The following is a 20,728-nucleotide window of genomic DNA, read 5'->3' as shown; positions in this document are numbered from 1 at the left end:
ACACATAAAATAAGCCATGTTTTCGTCCCAATTAAGGACATGTTGTGGCAGCAGTCTTATGCTGGTAGAGAAGCTCACAGTTCTGAGAGTAAAGGGAGCAGGAGGTGAGGTACCACAATTAAAAGCATCGGTGTCCTGCGCAGGGCTAGATTGTGAGAAGTGGTCTGCGTGAGGGTGCACACAGACTTGTCCAAGACTCCTCAAAGCTCAGACTTTTTTTCACTGTTGCTGGTTGAGAGCATTTGAAGAGGCTGGGGATGTGCTGGTCAGAAACTGCTGACTCACAGCTGTGTTCCTTGGAAAAAGGCCAGTTACTGCAAACTGGCTGTTCCTACCTTGGGAAAAAAAAAAAAAAAGCTTGGAATGATCCGATGCCCATTTCAGTGTTTTCAAAATGCACTGGCTCTAGTCTGGGAGGGAGGCACAATCTTGCACATAGACTTTATTTTTTAATTAAGAACATTTCAAATGAAGAGGAAGATGCAGTGGCTTTTTGCCCGACAGATCATTTTAGAGAACCTGCTCTGAATTTATTTTGTGGGAAAACAAGTGGGAAAGGACTAGCAGACATCTCAAATCTCTGGCTGCAACATGGAGCATCCTTCCCACTGGGCTCTCATCCTCGCCAGGGTAAGTCGTGAGGTCCAGGATGGTGCTGAGGCACTCCTGGGTGCTGGGCCCATGGAGGGGCTGCCACCGCCCATGCCTGGCTGGAGAGAGCTGAAGGCACCCAGCGCTTCCCAAGAAGCTCTCTGCACCTCGCAGGATCAGGCCCACAGGCTCTGCTACTCGCAAGGGGCAACCTGCACCTTTAATTGCTCTCCCTCGCCTAATTACAGCACCTGGGAAGTGTCAGGAGAGGCGGATACAAGGGTCCTTGTGCGATACTGCAGCAATTCTCCTGTGTCTCATCGGCACATCCCTCTGGTTTGTGGTTTCTGCCTTGGGAACCAACACACCACCCTGCCTTCACACTGCCCCCAGCAGCAGGTAAATCCGTGGCAGCTCCTCTGTCGGCCTCTAAAGAACGTCACATGGCCACCGTGCAGCGTTGGAGCTTTCATCTGCAAGACTCCGACTTCATTCAGGCCGAGGAGCCACGGGGTGTGCTGCCCAGAAGAGCCTTGCTGCGATCCCTGACTCATCGTGGCCACCGCTGACGTCCAAGGGGCTCCTCGTGCGTGCGGATCACTCACCTGCAGCGGCTGTGTGCGGCATCTCCCTGCCTCAGCCCTCAGCTCCTGAGCACCGGTCCCGTGCCGGCAGCACTGCCATCACCACCCTGCTCATTGGGCTGCAATTAATGCCAATTAATGGGTGCATTTATCCGACTTCTGCTGGACGCGCTGCGGTAGGCTTGCGCAAGGCTCCTGCGCCCTCCCCGTGCTACGAGGAGATAATTTTGGTCACTCTTCAAGCTGTGTCAAACAGAAAAAGAAATGTATTACGGAAACCGTTGCGCAGTAATTACTAAGGACTTGGGAAACTGATTTAAAACGGGAATCTGTCTGCAGTATTAATAACTAATTTGCTATATTTTTGCACCAAAACCACATTTTTTCATGGCTACTCCTGAGAGAGTGAACGCACTGCTCCAGGCTCATGCTGTCCAGGTCAGGGATGCTGTGATGTCCCCTGGGGATGAACTGCGAGTCCCCACGGGGATGTGGCAGCCAGAGGAGGTGCCCCTTGGGTGCCAGGGGGAGGTGGAGCGGCTGGCCCTGCAGCAGGCCAGCGAGCAGTGCTCCTTTTGGGGACGTTCACACACATGTCCTCCTCGCAGTGCTGAACCCTCGGGTGCTGGAGCAGAAGGAGCAGGACCCCAACACACACCCAGGAGGAGCAGGGACGTGTCCCCAGTGATGAGACGGGTCCAGCATCAAGCTAGATCAGTGTTGGAGAGCTTTTCCGTGCCAAACATCAAGGTGGTGCTGAAGGAGCACAAGCTGAGAGCTGGCTACTCTAAAGCCCCCCTTTCAGCGAGTGTAAATGAGGTTTATCCTTCCTGTAATGCTTTCCAGGAGAGGTTATGGTGCTCGTTCATGTGCTACGACCACGGTATTTATGCACGTGAGACCAGCAGTCAGCAACGTCACTCATACCACCGTGTACCTGGTGAGGATCTGGCTTTTCTGCGCTGCACAAAGCGCTTGTACAAAGGGAAGTTTGCAGCAAAACAGCTCTGCAGGTGCTGGTTGAACTTCAGCCTGGTATCATCAGCTTTTCACCAACCTGGTGGGGAAAAAGAAAAAGAGCAAAATTCCCCACGTAACCTCTGAGAGGCCAAAACATTCCCAGATGGTAAGGTCAAAGCGGTGGCGAGCCGGGCAGGCTGGATTTTGCAGGGACCAAACCTCACCTCACCTCAAACCTTTGTGCTCCCTCGCCATCATCATCATCGGTGGCTTTTAATTAAGGGAGAAGGAAATCTGTTGCTTTTCAGCTGCGGGGGCAGGAATTGGCCGTGGTGTAAATAAGGAGTAAATAAAAATGTAAAATAAGGAGTAAAGGTGTAGGTGAGGAGTATAGTAAGGAAATAATTTCCCAGCAAGGCATGGGTGGTGGAAAGCCCCGTGCAGAGACGTGTGCCGTAATTCCTCGATCTTCCCCAGCCACATCTCCTTTAGTTGAGAAAACCTTCCTCTGACCTAAATTTTGGGCTTCATTTTTATTTTTTTTCCCCTAATATTCCTGCGTGTGGCTGTCGAGCTCAGCGTTCGCTACAAGCATTGAAGGGTACAAGACCGTGTTTCATTTTCCAGATTAGAAAATGCTCAGAGGTATAATCAGGTCCTTCCACAGTATTTAATTATCCATAATTAAAGGCATCTACACAAAGCACTGGATTTTCAAAGACTATTCTTGTGTTACATTGCTAATGAATTAAGTAATTAATTGGCATTGAAAAAATACAATAGGAAACATCAATCTTTTAAAGTAAGACATTTTTTAGGCATTTTGTAAAATCATTAACTCGTATCAGGTCAGTAGCTGCTCTAACGTCTAAATCCCGCTTCTGGCTTTTAAATAAATTTCTAGAGGCAAAAAGGAAGGTGAGAAGGAGCAGGGCAGGAGCGACTTTTAAGTGATGACTGTGGGATTTCCTTCTGGGGTCCTGGTTCCCAGCATTGGCAGCTCTCCCCTGCCCATAACGTGCCCTGTAATGCCAGCATAAGGTGATGGCCGGCCTAAATCCCCCAGAAAAACCCTGCTGGTGCGGTGAATCTGCTGGGTTTTGGTGCTTCACCCCCTCCACAGGTGTGCCCTCCCCACCCTACCTGGGCAGCACCACCCCAGGTCTTCTCCGTGTAGCTCTAGGAGCGGTGGAAAAAGGTTGTGAGCTGCTCGACCGTGGTGCCACCAAGGCCAGAGAGTACAAAATAGCTGTACCCAGTGACACCTAATGAAAACAGACCGGCAGCGTGAGGGGTAATGAAGCGTTCTGAAAATTTGGGGGGGTGTTGGAGAATCGCATGTACCCGCCATAAATTTCCCCCAGCCTTTCCTCATTCCTAGCTGCTACCTCGCCGTGCAAAACAGCTCTCCCGCCCTGTCACATCAGAGTAATGTCACCCGGCATCCTCCTGCGTGTCGGAGCCCACACGGCTCGTGGTAATGCATTTGTAGTGGCACCCGGCATTATTAGCGACGGCGAGTGCGATCCCTTTCCATTTGATGGCTTCGTTAAATGCAACCATTCACATGCAAAACCAGCACTGCTCATTTGATTTTATTAGCAACCTGACTCTTTGCACGGCCCCATTAGAAAGCTTTGTGCAAGTGCCATGGATACCATTAAATTCAGGTAGCGTAATGGGCCCTCGGAAGAGGGAGACGAGGGGACGGAAACGTGGATCAAAGCTGCTCCTGCAGCTGCTGGAGACATCCGTGCAGGTCCCAGCGGAGGAGATCAGGGCACGTTTCTTGTAAAGGTGCTGCCCAGCGAGCATCCGTCTTTATTTTCTCTTATTTTTCACAGGATTGCACATTAAATGCAGCAGCCAGATACGTATGTACTAATCCCATTTCCTTTTTCCTCCTCTGTCACGTATTGGAAAGCTTGTTTTATACAAAATCAGCACAGTCACAGTTTTCGCCTCGTTTTATGACCGATACAGGGAAAAAAAAAAAAAAAAAAGAAAAAAAAAAACATAAAACATCTTGCACAGCTGTAGTGACCAAGGTATATTCAGTTCTGGCTTTACATTGATTTGACGTGCAGCCAGCTCGCTTCCGTACATCATCTGTGATTGCAGTTAGGGGTGAAATACTGTTTTAATTCTTACATCAAACGCGGGTTTTTTTTTCTACAGAAAAAAAAAAAAAGACATAAAAATGTTTAAATGGGCCGTAAAAATGATTAAATTTTCATACAGAGCACAACCAAGAGGTGAGGAAGTTGGCTAAAAACCTCAAAGGGCCAGAGAAAACGTCCCGGCTGCTCTACTTTTGCTGTTAACCTTGGCCTTTGAATGGAGACGCCCCAGCGGAGAGCACAGCCCCAGACCCTGGGGAATCGATGGCTTTTGGGCCACCTCCTTCAATAGACGAGGGCTCCCCACCACATCTCCGTGCTCACGGGGCTGCTGCTGCCTGCAGGAGCCCCTGATCCCTGCCCCGGCAGGTGAGCGGGTGCCCCAACACCATTGCGTGGGCAGGGCTAACGAGGCAGTACCTGCATGGCAGTTTTATTCATAGATTTATTTTAAATTAATCCCTTTTATACCAGCCCCTCCTCCCACCAAAAAAAAAAAAAAAAAAAAAAAGATTTGCCGTGTTGGATCTGTTAAAAGAATTAATGTACCTTCAGAGCAGCTGGAGTTCATTTGGGGAAATACCCATTTAGACAAGTTTTTAAAAGCCTATTACGTCCCTGAAAGGTTAGCATGACCTAGGAGTGGCTTTCATTGCCCGCCATTAAAATCTACCTATATTTTTAAAAAGCTCTCGTATTCCCCCAAAGCTTTATGCTGTCTGTAAAGGGATTTTAAAGAGATAATCCTTCTCGTTTGGCCAGGTGACTGCTGAAACCTCAGTTAAGAGGTGGTGGTTGCACTGTCTGAGGCATTGCTTGTGGTGTGGCAGGGCTCAAGGAGGAGGTGGAGAGGTTGGGGGCCGTCAGGGATAGGCCTGTGGGGCAACTCCCTGCAGGGCCTGAAAGGGCCATTCTGTGATTCTGTGATTTGTTTGGGGGACTGATAAATATTAAGACTGGTAACGAGCTTCAGGTAACAGTCTAAGCATGGTGCAAAGCAGCGAGGATTAAATCCATCTGCATCACTGGGACCTGGGGCATCATTCAGGGGACTCAAGTCCCTGCCCTGCACTCCTCAGATGCCACCAGGAGATGCTCAGGGTCGGCCGAGCGTGTTCTGGTTGAGACTTGGGTCCTCGTGCTCGTGCTGTGAGCAGCCCTTCATGGGGACAGCCTGGAAGAGACACGGAATTTAACTTTTCAGCTCAGTTTCACCTTTTTAGTGCACTCCTTTTCCTGATGTAGTGCTTTATTAGAGCGAGCGACTCAGGTTTAGATTAGAAGAGGATATCGCAGAAATATGTATATATAATTTTAATTCAGAGATTAAATAACTTTTAGGCATCTTCAGGCACATAGCAAGGTGAATGATGGCAGGGAAAATCTCTCCTAAATAGGCAGTACAAGAGAAAGGCTGGCAGCAGATCTTGCGAGAAGCGAAGTGCAGGAAAGGGGGAAAAGAAACTGAAGGTCGGCTTCAGAGGGGCTCTGCATTTGGGACTTTCAAGGGGCTCTGGCTCTTCTTATTGCTTCTGGCCCACGTCCTGCCCAGTCGTCACTTTGTACGCGGTGATTTTGGCCAAGCAATGATGGGAGCACGCTGGAGACACCACAAATTGGGGGTGCTCTCGGTGCAGGCTGCATGCTGCCTGCCTCCCCCCGCACAGGGCACCCGGCCACGTTGCTCGGGCTCGGCACAAATTGCCAGCAGTTCATTCCTACGCCTTATTGCACTCGTGGTCAAGCTCCAAAAGCAAATTAATCAAGGCTCATTCATCTGAATGAGCATCCGTGGGGATGCCTGCAAGCTGTATCCATTCCTTAATGCTACGGGAATGCTATGGCCACCAGCTGAATGTGCTGAATTCCCCCGGGGCCAGCCCCAGCCCTCATCCCTCCAAAGGGCTGCGGAGGCTCCTGGAGGAGCAGGAGACCCCAGCAGACAACATGTGCCATCCCCTGGCTGTCCAGTCTCACGTCCAGGGGTTGCAAAATCAGTGCCTAAAAGCCAAGATGTAAATAGTTTTTCTCTTCGTGCTGCCATGAAAGCAACGCCAGGACCCATGTGCCGTATCACCATAAAAATCTCACCAGTTGTTCTAGCAAACAGCCCGGAGCGCTGTGCTCTCTTATGAGTATTAATTATATTAAGCAAAGCAAATCTCCCCTTTGCGTTGTCCATGGGAGCAGCAAAGTTCCCTCATCCATCTCCCTGAGAAAAGGGGGATTGCTGCGCTGCTCCCGTAGCAGTCGGGGCCACGGGAGCTTTTACACTTATCAGGACAAGGCGGGAGATGCTCAGCACAGGCAGCAGGTTTGGGGCACGGAGCCTTGGACATGCTGGGAGGTCGATCTGAGGGGCAGACAAAGTGAAAAAGAAAATGCCACACGTCTGGGGCTTATTTTCCACTACATTTCAGCAGAGCAGGTTTCCCTCGCTGAGTGCATCTTCCTCATACCTCAGCACGCGGTTTGATGCTTGCTGCCAGCAGGTTTTGAAAAACAGGGCCCACTTGTGGATCCGAGGTGGGAGAGGTTCAGAGACGGGTAAACCCCGCTTTCTGCAATTCTCCCCTTCTCTCCAGCCTCTGAGCACAGCTGGTCCCTCAGGTGGCCTGATGGGGACAGCCCAGGGATGCTCGGTGCTGCTTTGTTCATCCCCTGCAGCTTCTCCCCACTTCTGGTTCCCCTGATTTACCCCAAATTGCTGCATTTTTCCCTTCCCCATTGATTTGTCCCCAAAACGGGGGACCTGGGGACCTCAGCCTCCCCTCATGTATTCCCCTGGGAGTCGTTGGCTGGCGGTGCTGTAAATCTGCTGTAAAAAAAAGCAACCCCAAGATGCCGTGCAGAGAGCTCAGGTCTTGTCCCACTGCTTGTAGGCAGCCGTGTGCTCGTGGGCCCCTTCAGCCTTGCAGACCTCGCTGGAAGACTTTCTCAGCCAAAAAAAAAAGATGCAAAAGGTTGCCAAAAAAAGATGCACAGAGATTTTCTGTCTGCATCTGTACACTGAGTTTGGCCTTTCAGTTCCTCTGAATGCCCTTGGCTGGTAAGTCCTGGCTCTGAAACAGAGGTTGGAGGGACCTTTGGGGGTTGTCTGGTGCAATCCCTGGCTGAAAGCAGGCTTAAAACATCCCTGTGTCCCATGGCCGGAGACCTGTTCAACACCTGCTGCTGAATTTCCTTGGCTGGAGCAAAATCCTGCTTCTCCCCGGAGTCCTAAGGGATGGGGCAGCCACAGCCTCCCAGGCAGGATGAAATGCCAGCTCATTCTCGACTTAATTAAATTAAACCCCCAAAAAAACAAAGTGTATTCATTCCTACCACGTGTTTCCGCAGGTCCCAACTGCTTTGCAGGAACCACCATCATCCCGGCCGGCATCGAGGTGAAGGTGGACGACTGCAACATCTGCCACTGCCACAACGGGGACTGGTGGAAGCCGGCGCAGTGCTCCAAGCGCGAGTGCCAGGGCAAGCAGGCGCTGTAGCCGCACAGCCCCCGCGCTCCCACCCCGCCGGCCGCAGCAGGGTCACCAGCAAAGCCCCTGGGGCTCCGAGGGGTTCCTCGCAGGAGAGGGGTCCCCCCCGATCCCCTGCTTTACGCCCCGTGTATCCTCCAGCACCCGGGCAGCCGCTCCGCTTTGGTAATCGTCAGCGCTCGGGAGGGATTCGGCAGTGAAATTTGGGGAGGAAAAAGGAAAAACAAACAAACAAAACAACAACAAACCAACTCTGTGCAAGCTCTCTGACTGGCGACGCCGCCGAGGCACCGGTTCAGCCACTGCTCTCACTTTCTACGGTGTGGACCGTGGTTTTTCACGGTTACTGAATTTCTTTTGCTGTTGTGATTTATTTATTATCTTTTTTTTTTTAAAGCCTCTTCCTAAGCTGGGACGGTCGGGGCAATACAGCTATGAGCGAAGCGCTGGGTAATTCCTGTTGTGTCTACGCTAGGGGGGGGAGGGAGGGGAGACAGACCAAAAGGGGAAAATGGGGCTGAGAAACACAAGGGGAACGTGCCCTGTGGGAGGATGGAGGTGGGTGCATGGCTATGAGGTTGGATGCCCCGAGGTGAGCTATACCCATGCTACACCTTCCCCACCGCGTGGGGACACCTACCTGGGCACCAACATCCTCACCAGGACATCGAGAAAGCAGCCGCCTCCCTGGGTCTGAGAGGTTTCTCCCCAGCTCTTTCTCTTGGGCCAGTTACTCTCCCTGTGATTTTTCAGGGCCAAGCTTACCCAGGAAGGGAGTTTTGAGGGCTTGGGATGGGGTTTGGCTCACCTCTGGATGTGATGTCCCGTTGGGGTGGTGGAGAGAGCCTGGGGCTCCCCTCAGGGGCCAGGGCACAGCCACCCATGTTCCTGGGAGCAGCCAAAGCCACAGGCATGGGAGGGCCGGGACACGCTGGCCACATCCTGGGGCAGCAGGGACCAAACCCCTGTGCACCAGTTCCCTTTGTGCTGGTACAGCGAGGGAAAAGCCACCAGGGTCCCTCCTCCACCCACGCCCTGGTTGCTGCTTTTTGCCCATCACCATCATTTTGGGCAGACGTCGGCCCAGCGCCGACAGCAAATCCTGCCCACGGCATCCTCCAGCGACACCAACCAGCACGCTCAGTGGCGCCGCACTGCTGCCTTTATCCTTTTATTTCGTCCCCATTTTGTGTTTCGGCGGGGGCAGGCCCTCGGCTGGCACAGGACAGGCACCAGGGCGGTGCTGGCCGTGCTGCGGCTGAGGATTTGCTCCCCGCAGCGCACCGCGAGCGAAGCCATCGTCACGTTGAGTTGTAAGCTGCTGCCTGTCAGTGACTGCCCAGCTTCAGCATTTTCAAACAATAGTGTGCCTGAAACTAGTGAGAAAAAGAAAACAAAAACAACAAAAAACAAAACTATTCTGTAAAAAAAAAGCGGGGGGGGTGGGGGTTCTAGAAACAATATTTGACGTGTAAAAGAATATATTATTAAAAAATTATTTTGTTAAATATAAAGTGTGTGAACCAGCAAAAAAAAAAAAAAAAAATTCTCTACCTGTGGTGTCTGTGACTCTGCTGACCCCAGCTCCCCACCAGCTCCGGCCCCTCCACGCGCTCGGTCCCCCCCAGGTGCCACTTTATACCCGATGCCACTTCCCAAACCCAGAACTTTGCTTTCAGCCCGCAGACTCCTTTCGTTACCTCCAGATGCATCATTATTTACAGTGATTAGCGGTTACTCTAATTAATTACAGCTTAATTACTGTAGTTAATGTTTGTACAGTGCTTGGAACAAGTGCAGCGCTATACGTGCCACATATTATTATTTTCTTCATTATTAATTAAACGCCATCTACATCCCATGCTGTGCTAGTTAATTATTTCCAAGAAGCAGCGGCAGCGCCCTTGCTCCCTTGCCCCAGCTCCCCACGGGAAAACCCTTTTGGTTCTGCTCTGCCCGTGGCGAGGTGGATCATTATTCCCCCCACAATTTTTTAATCCAAAAAATAATAATAACAAATAAAGCCAAAGGGAGCCCCAGGGACCACGCACCATGAGCTGGAGCATCACTCCCAGGAGCATGGACGTGGGGGCACCAAGAGGTCCTGGCTCAGATGTCGGAAGGGCTCTGGTTCCCCCAAATCGAGCAGAGTTAGGCACCAGGTCCCATTTCGACCCCCCTTCAGCTGCACCTGGGGTACTCAGAGCAGAACAGCCCAAAATCGTGGCAGCCAGGCCCAGGTCTGACAGAGTGGATCCGGAATTGAAATCCCATCCAGCGCTCCCCAGATACATTTTTTTTTTTCTGAGCCTGTTTATTTACAAAGCATTTCAACCTCATCTCAATCTCCTTTCTTTCCATTTTTTTTTGTGTGTGTGTGTTTTAGTTCATTTCTCCCTTTAATTAATCACAGCTCTGGGCCAGCCAGACCCATTAACTACTCTTCTCATTTAGACCTTTCAGAGATGCAGTTGCAGATGCAATTTAATTTGTTGACCCATGATCGATAGCAATTAATACCATCTCTTTAATCTTGTTGAAAGGTTCGTCTTGGGCTTCCAGAGGCTGCCGTCTCAAGGGAAAGGTGTCTGATACATATGTTATTTGATGGAGGAGCACAACCTCCCCCCGGCCTTCCCCTTCCCCTGGGTGATGCTCAGGGACGGGTTTGGATTGCAGCAGGGCTGTGCTCAGAGCTGCACAGGTTCCACAGGGCGCATGGCACGGGGTGGGCTGGTAGCAGGGGGCACACTGCCAGGACCCCATAGTGCGTGCTCATTTGTAAGGCCAGCTGGGACTACGGGGGCTGCAGACTGAAATTATAGGGATGGATGGATGGATGGATGGATGGATGGATGGATGGATGGATGGATGGATGGATGGATGGCCAAATGATGCCACTGCTCTGTACCAGCTGGGGACAGCTCTGTTCCTCCTGGGGACACTTACCCCGAAGTCACACTTTGGTGCCACTTTTAACACCAAATTGTCCCCCAAACAGTGGCAAAGCCCATCCAGAGAGCATTGCTTGCCTCCGTCCTCGTTAATACGTTACGTGGCACGTCGTGAGTCGAGTCCCACCGGACATGACTGTCCCTGTCCCTGCTGCAGGGCGCCTGGAGCCAGGCAGCATCAGCACGGAGCTGCAAAACATGAAGCCAAAGAGCAAACCCACAGCCTCCAGCACAGCATGAGCAATGATGTGTTTCTCTTCGGTGGCTGTTGAAGGGAAAAGAAGGCCCCTGTGAATGTATAGTGAATGAATGCCTTTTATACAGCAAAATTATATGTTTTTGCAACAGCAATTCAATATAGAAAATGACAAATTTATTGAAAATGGACCTACCTTTGTAGTGGGGAAGGTTAGCTTTTAAAACACTGGGAACAGAGCAATAACATACTGAAAGGAAGTGTCTGCACGCGTATATTTAACACACCATATATATATTTATAGTTGCAGATGTACCTCCTACATTTCCAGAAGTGATTTGGGGACAGGGTGGGGGTGTGTATGGGTTTGGGTTAACCCAAAGCAGGGTTAAATACACAGGATTTTCTAGGCAGACCATGACCTTGACCCACCCTGCAGGCCACGCAGAGGCTGGCTCTGCCTTGGACACCCTTTGGCCACGGTGGCTGCAGGCTGAGACCTGAATGCGTGGCGGAGCAGCGTGGATAGGTTGTTGTTGGGCTTTGCTGCATGCCGATGATGCTGAAGCCAGGCTGGAGGCTGCAGCCCATGCCTTGGAGCCATCTGCAGAAACGGAGCACCCTGGTACCCACCTTGAAGTCTTTTTGGAAGACTTCTGTGGATTTGCTCTGGAGCTGTGCTGTGGTAGCAATGTCTTCGTCTCCCACATGGATGGACGCACGTGGTCCTGGGGGATGGCAGAGCTGGGGGGAAAGGGGATGTGAGGAACCTGTCCTCTTGCAAATAACCCACTCCCATACGTGCTGAAACACTCGTTTTGCAGTCCATTAAGCTCAATTTAATGCAGGTAGAACATGCCTGGAATCGAGAGGATGGTAAAAGGTTTTGGGCTTTAATTTTACTCGAATGAAAAATTCTGCACGCTCCCGGCTGGTGTCGGCACTTCTGCAGCAAAGACAACAGGCCCCGCAGGAAGCATGAGGCCAAGGTTAAAGCACTTCTAAGTCAAGATGCTATGATACCCAAAGAAGCAATTTTCCATTGTATTGCATATCTTCTGGCACTTTATCGGCATGAATAGAAACTGTGAGCAAAAGGGGTGCGCAGGGACCCATTGGAGCTGCAGATGGCTTTAAATTTCCCCTAACTTTCTCTGGATTCAAGGTTATTCTCTTGGCTTGCTGCAGGCCTCTGCGCTTGGGTTAATTGCATCTCTAAACAAACAGAGGCATTACCCCTCCCTGCCCCGCCAGCATTAAAAGAAAACATATGGAGACCCGCCTGGAAAATAAAGCCTGTTTGTTACCATGGCGTGAAGTCCCGTAGGATGTATTAGCCTTCGTGGTTTCACTAAAAACCTCCTAAATCCCACTGTTTTGTCAGCAGCATGAGAAATATCTAATAGAAGGCGGCCCAGGGCAAGGAGCAGAAGGCACTTTGGGGCCACCCTTCATGAGCCCTGCTCTGTTAAAATTTCCCCGAGGGTGAAGGATTTCCTCCCAGCAAGGGGACAGTGCAGGGAAATTGGGGATGTTGTAATTCCTACCAGGTGGAGATATCACAAGGGCCACGAGACGATGGGGTTTTCCTGCCTGCTCCTCTTGGGTGCAAAGATCCAAGAACCAAGATCCAAGGTTGGTCTCCACCCAGCTGGAGTCTGGGGACCGAGGCATCATTTGCAGTCCCACCTCTTGTAAACCACTGCAATATGTAGCAAGCGTTGTGTCACCTCCCTGCGCTGGGGCAGCCAGCGGGTGACCATTCTCAAGCGTTGTCCTAGGGAAACCTCGAGGTGTCACAGCCTTTCTGTCACAATTCAAGAGAGAGAGACATTGAGGAGGTTAGAAAACATGGCAAGAAAGAAGCATGAAAACAGCTGAGTCACATTCCCTTCAAACAAGCACAGATTTGGGCCAGAGTATGCTCCTGCAGAAGAAAACCTGGCTTCATGCTATAGGGCTGCAGCCAGCACAGGGGACACCAGGCGTCTCCTGCCCTTCCCCAGCCCTGGTATCAGAAGCTCCACTCATCACACTTCAAATTATTCCCCTGGGTAAGAGCAGCAGGCCCCACAACCCAATTTTCCCATATCCACTCAAAGAGGAATGTATGTTAATGCTAATGGATGGGACCTGCACCACCCTGGAAACTTGTGCCCTCTGTGGGTCTGCAGAAGTGAGGCCGGTGGCTTTCCAGGCACTGTCATTTGGATCCATGTGAAAATGACTGGAACCATGATATCAGTAGGATAGATCACATCAGAAAAGGTCCAATTTAGTTAAAGTAGTGCCTGGCCTCCAGTTCCTAAAGAGAAGCAGCCGGCATAAAAGTGATATAACAGTGGGTACAACGTATTATGAGCTTTATTCTTCTTATTTTTTATTAACAGATTTTTCATTCTCCCCCTGCTGTGGAAACTCCATGCAATAACAGGCAAGGGCGTGCTTACCTGCAAAAGAAGAGCTTTATTACTTGTCCTGAAACAGATCATTTACGGCAGCAACAAGTGGTATTAATAAAGTTTGGGGCCAGCCAATTGCAGGGAGCTGTGCTTCATATCGCTGCCAGCGAGAGCTGACTTTGGGAAGGAAAATGAAATGTTAACCAAAGACCCATTTCCAAGAGAAATAGTCTCGCCGCACATCATCAAACTAATAAAAGCACGCCATCATGTAACGCAGGGCAATGCCTCCTCCTCCTCCAGGGGCCTGCTGCAGACCTTTCTTACCCCATTTTCCTGCAAACACTGCTCGGGCTCAGTGCAGAGTTCCATGCAGGCTGCTCATGAATTTATTCAGGCTCTTTCCTGCTTGCCTACTTCTTCTTGTCTCGGTCCTTTTCATTAATGAATCACGGAAGTATTAATTAACATTTGAGAGGCAGATTGCATTTTTTTTTCTTCTGTGGATCACTTAATCAAAGGTGGGCTTGTGTTGTTTGGTTATAAGTAGAAATACAGAGATGGAGAAGAGCCACGCTTTCAGGCTGTGCTTTACATACCCAGCCGGAAACATTTTAAATACAATTTTAAGTAAATACCTAAAGAGGAATTGGTCTCCAGAAGAGGCCCAGCCTTCAGTGACTCTCATGCAGGATGCATTATAACTTTTCTTTATTCTTATTTCTTTTTTTCTGTAGGAAAAAAAAAAAAAAAGGATGGGAGAGGCAACACAACGATGGGAGCTGGGTCCCTTCTGCTCCCACCACAAAGGGATGTCTTCTCCTGAGACAAACCCTCCGACGGTGCCTCCAGAGGCACAAATCACGGCGTGTGTGCCATCTTTCTACATGAAATGTGGCTACAATAACAGATCCCAAGTGTCCCCTGAAGGCGCGCTGCTCGATATTTATAATCGCTTAATAAACACATGAGAAATGGCACCGTACGGCCCTACATAATCTACGCGCAATGATCCTCGGTGACAAAGTGTAAGTGACCAAATCCCTTCCCAGGTCTAATGATATTTTGCTCTAGTAAGCCGGTGATATATCGCGTATGGCAAAAATAAAGCGCTCATGCATAAAATTAATACAGTAAGCTCCAAAGTCATAAAGCTTTCAGTCTGTGATATATGAGACGGGAAAATGCCTAACCTGTAATTCAAGTCCTCCCGCTGTCTTATTCCCAATAGGTCCTGGGGTCACCTAGGCATTGCAGGATCAAGCTGGGCCATCTCAGCACGGCGTGTGAGTGATTAACAAAGCAGTTAGGAGCCCTGTTTTAGGGTCACGGGCACAAAAAGCCCCACGGGGGCACAGCTTCTCCTCCTAGAGGTCAAACATTTCTCTTTTTCCCAATATAATAATAACAGGGATTTTAACAGCTTTAATGACAGTATGATCATCAGCTAACGTTGTGGTCTTTCGGCAGATTACCTCCCTGCAGGTGTGTGCCATACCTTTCCACTGCTGGCTGTAGTAATCCAGGGATCAGAAATCCAAGCCACAAACAATTCTTCAAGCTCCTTCCATAAGGAAATGCTCTGACGGGGTGCGGCAGGGATAACACATGAGAACATACAGCGGACTCCATCGATCTGCAATCCATCCCTTGTTTCAACCACAAAAATAATTATCCTTTGCATGCAAAATGATCAAAGTGCTTCAAAAAAAAAAGAAAAAAAGGAAAAAAAAATCAAACTCCAGCTCCTCAATCAGGAATGCTGCCAAGCTATCGAATCAATAGGTTGTTAGATAGTTGAAGTATGGGAATATGTGAAAGCCATCAAATGATTTCTCTGTTAATAAACTGCTACAGTAATTACCATTAGAATAGAAATGGAAAGATACAGATCAGAAATGGAAAGATGTGAATGGTTTCTCATTAAGTTAAAGCACACACGATTATTATTTTTTTCCCTTTTGGCCTTGATTCTGCATCATTTTCAACTTGCATACCCAGAGCTGCTTGTGCACCCCTAATTTCACCTAAACATCTTTGAGTCAGTGAGTATCCAGAAGAGGAGAGCTTGCCTGGGAGCTGGAGAAGAGTTGGAGAAGCAGGGGCACGGGAGTGTTGCATCTTTTTTCTCCATGGAGCACAGATTTCAGTGCACGCACTCATGCCATGTAGCCTGAATAACGGCGTGGTGCCTGGAAATAACGGGGAGAAGGTGCAGGAGGAGGGTGCTGCTGGGGCTCTCCGGTAGGGTCTCGGGAGGAGGCTGCAAAGGCAAGGCCAAGTGAGTGCTAAGTGTGAAGACAACCAGCGTGCCAGTATCATGACCCAAACTCTTAACTTTCAAAGGGTTGCCTTGCTAAAATACAAGTTTTCAGTTAAAGAACAAAGCCCGTTCTGCAAATCATCAACACATCGGGAAGCAAAACGAATCACCAGTCCTCCTCCCACTTGCGACTTGAGGTCATTAGAGTAATAGATGGGAAAAGCTTCAGAAAAATCTGAAGTGCAGGTCAGGGAAGGCAATGAGATATACTTGGGGTTCAGCTTTGCTCCAATTAGCAAGAAATAAATTGTTACATGGGCTTTTTGGGGTGGAGGGAGAAAACCATCTGCTGCAGGTCCAGGGAGAGTCCTGCCCCAGGAGAAGTGAGCTTGGTTGTCCACCCGGTGCCCTGCTACTGCTCCTCTTTAGTTTGCCCAGAGCTGAGAGCACACGGGTGAAAGCCCAGCTTCATGCAGGACATCGACAAATCAAAGTAATCCACTCAGCAACAAAAAAGCTGGTCTCAAAACCCCCAGCTCTTTTCGTGAGGAAAAGAGAGATGGTGGAGGCTGGAAAGCGCTTGACAAGCATCACTCAGCATCTGCCAATCCTGCAGTGCTGAGGCAGGACAATGTTAACAGCCCCACAGCTTTGCACATAGAGAGCTTCAAGTGCTTCTAGACTTTTTCCAGGCCTAATGTATTTACTGAAATTGGTTGTCTTCTACTAGCACGTGAAAAAGGGGAGGGAAGGGGGGGAAAGGACTAATGGATGTACATTAACCTTTTGGTACTAGATTTCCCGATAGTAGCTACTAATGCAAAATCCATTAGAAGGAAACATCGGGGAACCGTGGTGTGCAAATGTTATAACGCAGGGAATCTCTGTAAAAATCCAGCGTGGGCATGGCAGGGACAGAGATGGTTGCAAGTGCAGAATGATTAAAGCCAGCTCCCAGCTTTGCTCTGGGCAGAGAAACCCAGCAAAAAGGGCTGGAGGCTGAGCGCTGGTGAGGAGCTGAGCACTGGGAGCTTCACCCTGTGTTCATGGCACGGTGTGAGGCAGGAGCTGAACAGGGTGGGGTGACCCTGGGCTCTCCCGACACAAAACGGCCTCAAATGTCTTTATTTGAGGTTTTCTTCACTCAAGCGCTTCTCTTTCAGGGATGTGAAGGGGAAAGAAGGGAAGCAGGAGAAGTGGATATTATCATTTAATACGCAAAGACAGCTTCAATAGTTACCTTAATGTGCTCTAATTAGGTGTGGGAATACGCAACACATCCCAAGGGCTGGTTATAGCCACTTTCCCTGCTGCACTCAGACGTGTTTCGCCACCGTGATCAAATATTTTAACATGTACAAAGATTTATCACCTGCAGGGCACAGAAGAAAATGATGATTTAGCCTCCTCAGCAGCCACAGCTCACAGCCACCTTCTGAGAGCGGAGGAGCCCGCAGCCCAGCCCCATTTATTTACCCCAAAAGGCAGCCAGAAACCATCGGCGTGGACTCACGCTGGTACCTGCCAGCCCTGCTGCTTAGCTGAGGAGGAAACGCATGGAAAAAAAAAAACAACTGGATTTTCCTTGGATTCGACAAACGTAGGTGGTATGAAATGAGAGTAACACAGCAATAAATAATTAAATAAATAGGTAAATAAATAAATAAAACAGAGGCCAGAAAGCTTGTACTGTAAGTGGATTGAAATGGGGAGAACATCTGCCTCCGATTTTTTCAGTTAAACAAAACCATGAAGTTTAATTTAATAAAAACCTTCTGCTTACAACCACAAATAAAATTCTTCAAGGTTGGCTGAGTTTAAAGCCAGAACCTGGCACCCCTTCAGGAGCATGGTAGGGAGCTTGCAGGGAGGAAATCTTCCCGTTTTGCCACAGCTGCTGGGACTCAGCTGCTGAGGGAGGGACAGGAGCATCGCATCGGACCCGGGCTGCAGAAGCAAAGCGTGTGGGGGTGACGGGCAATGCTTACATTGACAGCAATATTGCCTCTGCTCCCCCAGCACGAGGTGGGGCAGAGCATAAGGGCATTGTGCTGCTGCACAATACCGAATAAATACAGGGAAGGAAGAGGTCCAGCACCGCAGACTTATTGAATTAAACATTATTGTGGCTAACACAATCAATACAGCATTGATCGCATTAGCCATATTAATATTTAATTCAATTAAAAGGCTCCCAATTAGATTTTTTTTTTTTAATGTTCTTCCAGGTCTTTTATGCTGCAGGAAAATTGTTAAATTTTGCTACAGACCGTGAGATCCAGCCGGACCCAAACTACAGCCAGGATGCTCAGAGCAGCACCGGCCCCAGCAAGCAGCACTCACTGTGGCAGCTTCTTCAAAAAAGATGCACCCACAGCAAATGCATCTTCAATATATATGTATATATATATTATATATATAATAATAAACAGAAGGAAGGTGGGAAACTTCCTCACCTTCGCCCACCTGATTACATACAAAGCGTTCCTTGGCTTTTAAGGGTAATTTAATGGTAGTTAAACTAGCGTTAATTTAAGTCAAAGTGGTCTGGAAAGGCAGAACATGCTGTACCGCTTTTAAAAACAGCTGAATCTTCATTTGTTCCGTAAGAGACACTACTGCCTGCTTCCTAACCACTACTGTCTGTCCAAAGACCTTTCCCTATAGATTTTAGCCTACTTTGAATTTTTCTTGCAAAGTCTGGGAGAAAGTCAGAAAAATGAGATGGGAGCCAAATTGATTAATATCGGTTAATCTGACATCAAAATTCACCCCATGAACATCTCCCACATGTGCCCATTCTGAGACCCAAAGCTTGCTTGCTATCACTGGTTTGTTTGCCTGTTATTTCCCCCAAACACTTGCAGAAATAACCTAGCTCCTGGCTCTCCCACTTGACTCCAGAACCTTCTCACAAGCCACTCACTTCTTCCTCAGAAGCCACTTCTCAGATAACATCAAACCAATCCTCAGCGTAGGACAGATTTGGGTTTACAGCTGCAGGAATGAAGTCCAAAGAGAATTATTTCCCCAGGCATCCCAATCCCCCAGGCTTGCCCAGCATACACTTATTTCTTAAGGAAAGTAATCACTCTCCTTCAAAAATTTATCTCAATTAATTCAGACAGGAACTGGTAGGAGATATTTTAGGGATAAGAAAACAAGCAACCAAACAGAAGCAGAGACACATGAGAGATAACCTATTTTATGATTATATTCCCTGGGATCTACCCAGGACACTGATGCAAGGAAGCACCTTCATACTCTCAGATGTGTTTCACTTCAATAAACACAACTATCCATAAAAAAATAAAATACTAATAATTAAAAAAAATACTCACCAGGACTCATATTCTCCCTTAGACCATACAAACAAAATTGATTTAAAACAACATCTCCCGTTAACTATTAGCAATGTTAAACCAATGACATTGCTACTGCAGGTGATACCGGGTGTCCCAGGTGAGCTAATTCATAACAAAATACAGAGAGGAATTTCAGGGGAAGCTGCCTGAAAGAATCGTTAGCTTTTCCAAGATTCACAGCATTTTTGAGGTAGAAACAAAAGATTAATTAAAATGTCTATAATCCAGGATACGAGACTGTTTTTTGCCTCTAAAAATGACCCAGTCATCAACACACATCAAGGATATGGATTTTAGGAGAATGCTGGCACCAACCCATGTTATAACTGATTTTCTTAGCAGCATTTAACATATTTTTGCTGATGAACCCTACTTCATACCACGCTGTAACCCCTTAGCACCCAAACCAGCTATCAGTGCCCCATGCCAACTCGAGGGGCATGAAATACCTCTTCTATTTCGAGCCTGCCTCCTACTAGCCTCCTTCAACGCACCACTTGAAGACAGAGAAAAATGATCCCTCCCCACCCTTTGCCACATGACTCATGATTTTATAACCTTGTTTTTATCAGCCGAAATCCACCCATTGGTTTCAGGAACTTGATTTATCCTTACAGGACCTTTTATTTTTTTTTTTTAGACCTGCTTTAATCAAGTGCTATACCTCTGTTTATGATTAGCAGCACTGAATTAATCAGGGTCTGCATCGCTGAACTTTTGTTTTTCTGTTCAGTTGTTTTTTTTAAATACTTACCCCTTGCTTCTGTAGCATTTGACAACTGCTTCAATTCTGGCATCAAAGTCAACTCATTCCAGTTCTGTCGGGTTCTTTCAGCATACCTAAGTTGTCCAGGCTCCATCTCCAAATCCCTGAAGGAGAGAAACAAGTTAATCTCAAGCATACTTCAGTTAGAGGGGTAAGACTTGCTCCTCAGCAAGAAAAGGAGGGATTCTTAACATGATTTGATAGTAACTGTGCTTGGGAATGTGACTTGATTCAAAGGAGTCAAATTAAATGGGAGCAAAATTTCAACAAGTGATTTATTTATTTTTTAATAGCAATTTTTTAACTTTCTAACAGCTTCTTCTCAGCTTCCAGGGAACAATAGCTCAAAATTTGTAAATCTGCTCTGCCTTTAGGTAGGATCATGCAAAGGGATGCCTGATGGGCCAAAACTCCTTCCTGGCAGAGAGCAAAAAAGCTCCACACTTACAAATTTCGCAGAGACTTGCTGCTACTTTTGCAAAGAATACCCCATTAGGTATATTGATGTGCTATGAAACATCAAGTTAAAATGTGCTACAATTGTTAAAATAAATGACCAAGTCCACACAGTATTGACTCAGTGCCTTATTTGCTTCCAGTGTTTATGTGCACAAAAACCCCAAACACATTCATCCCACGTGCTACTCCCTTTATTAACGAGCCTTACATTTCTGCTTGCTCACCCAGACCCGCAAGTACTTGAGAACTGCATTTAGTGAAGAGCAATGATTCAGTCTAGCTGAAGTGATAGATCAAGACACTCCAGCTACTGGGTTCTAGTAGCTGCTATTGAGGAGTACACCTATTATCTGTGAAGTGTCTATTTCAAACAGTTCTACAGAGGACATTTAAAACAAGCATGGGATCTCCAAGCGCGATGGTTACACAGAACTCTTACGCTACAGAGCTACTCGTGCAGATGGGATGTGCCATCTTCACAGCTTATCAGGTGCACAGAGAAGTACTTCCATTCCCATTTACCTGTTGAGATACAGACATGCTACATACTTACTCTGCAGCTAAGCTCATGCAAGAAGACACTCCGAAG

The 20,728-nt window shown here is 48.2% G+C and overlaps 1 protein-coding gene and 2 long non-coding RNA genes across 4 annotated transcripts in view; 1 reads left to right on the top strand and 2 right to left on the bottom strand.

Moving 5' to 3' along the window:
• Positions 1-9,583, top strand: part of VWC2L (von Willebrand factor C domain containing 2 like) — a 38,607-nt gene extending 29,024 nt beyond the window's left edge. For both annotated transcript variants that reach the window (XM_068686342.1, XM_068686345.1), the window contains one exon: positions 7,595-9,583. In XM_068686342.1, the coding sequence (XP_068542443.1) occupies positions 7,595-7,743 (149 nt within the window). In that variant the 3' untranslated portion in view covers positions 7,744-9,583. The remainder of the gene's footprint in view (positions 1-7,594) is intronic.
• Positions 4,805-7,715, bottom strand: LOC137858500 (uncharacterized). Its single transcript, XR_011097787.1, has 2 exons — positions 7,580-7,715; positions 4,805-5,429 (listed from the first exon to the last, which is right to left on the bottom strand). It is a non-coding gene; the product is annotated as an uncharacterized lncRNA (long non-coding RNA).
• A 5,682-nt stretch (positions 9,584-15,265) lies between the features above and the next one.
• LOC137858496 (uncharacterized) lies at positions 15,266-17,835 on the bottom strand. The gene is made up of 3 exons (XR_011097785.1): positions 17,026-17,835; positions 16,790-16,921; positions 15,266-15,549 (listed from the first exon to the last, which is right to left on the bottom strand). It is a non-coding gene; the product is annotated as an uncharacterized lncRNA (long non-coding RNA).
• Positions 17,836-20,728: the final 2,893 nt, after the last annotated feature.

The sequence above is a fragment of the Anas acuta genome, chromosome 6, assembly GCF_963932015.1.
Source record: "Anas acuta chromosome 6, bAnaAcu1.1, whole genome shotgun sequence".
In the NCBI taxonomy this organism is placed as follows: Eukaryota; Metazoa; Chordata; class Aves; order Anseriformes; family Anatidae; genus Anas; species Anas acuta.
Note: the sequence above shows the minus strand (reverse complement) of the source record. Positions and strands in the feature narration are given on the sequence as shown.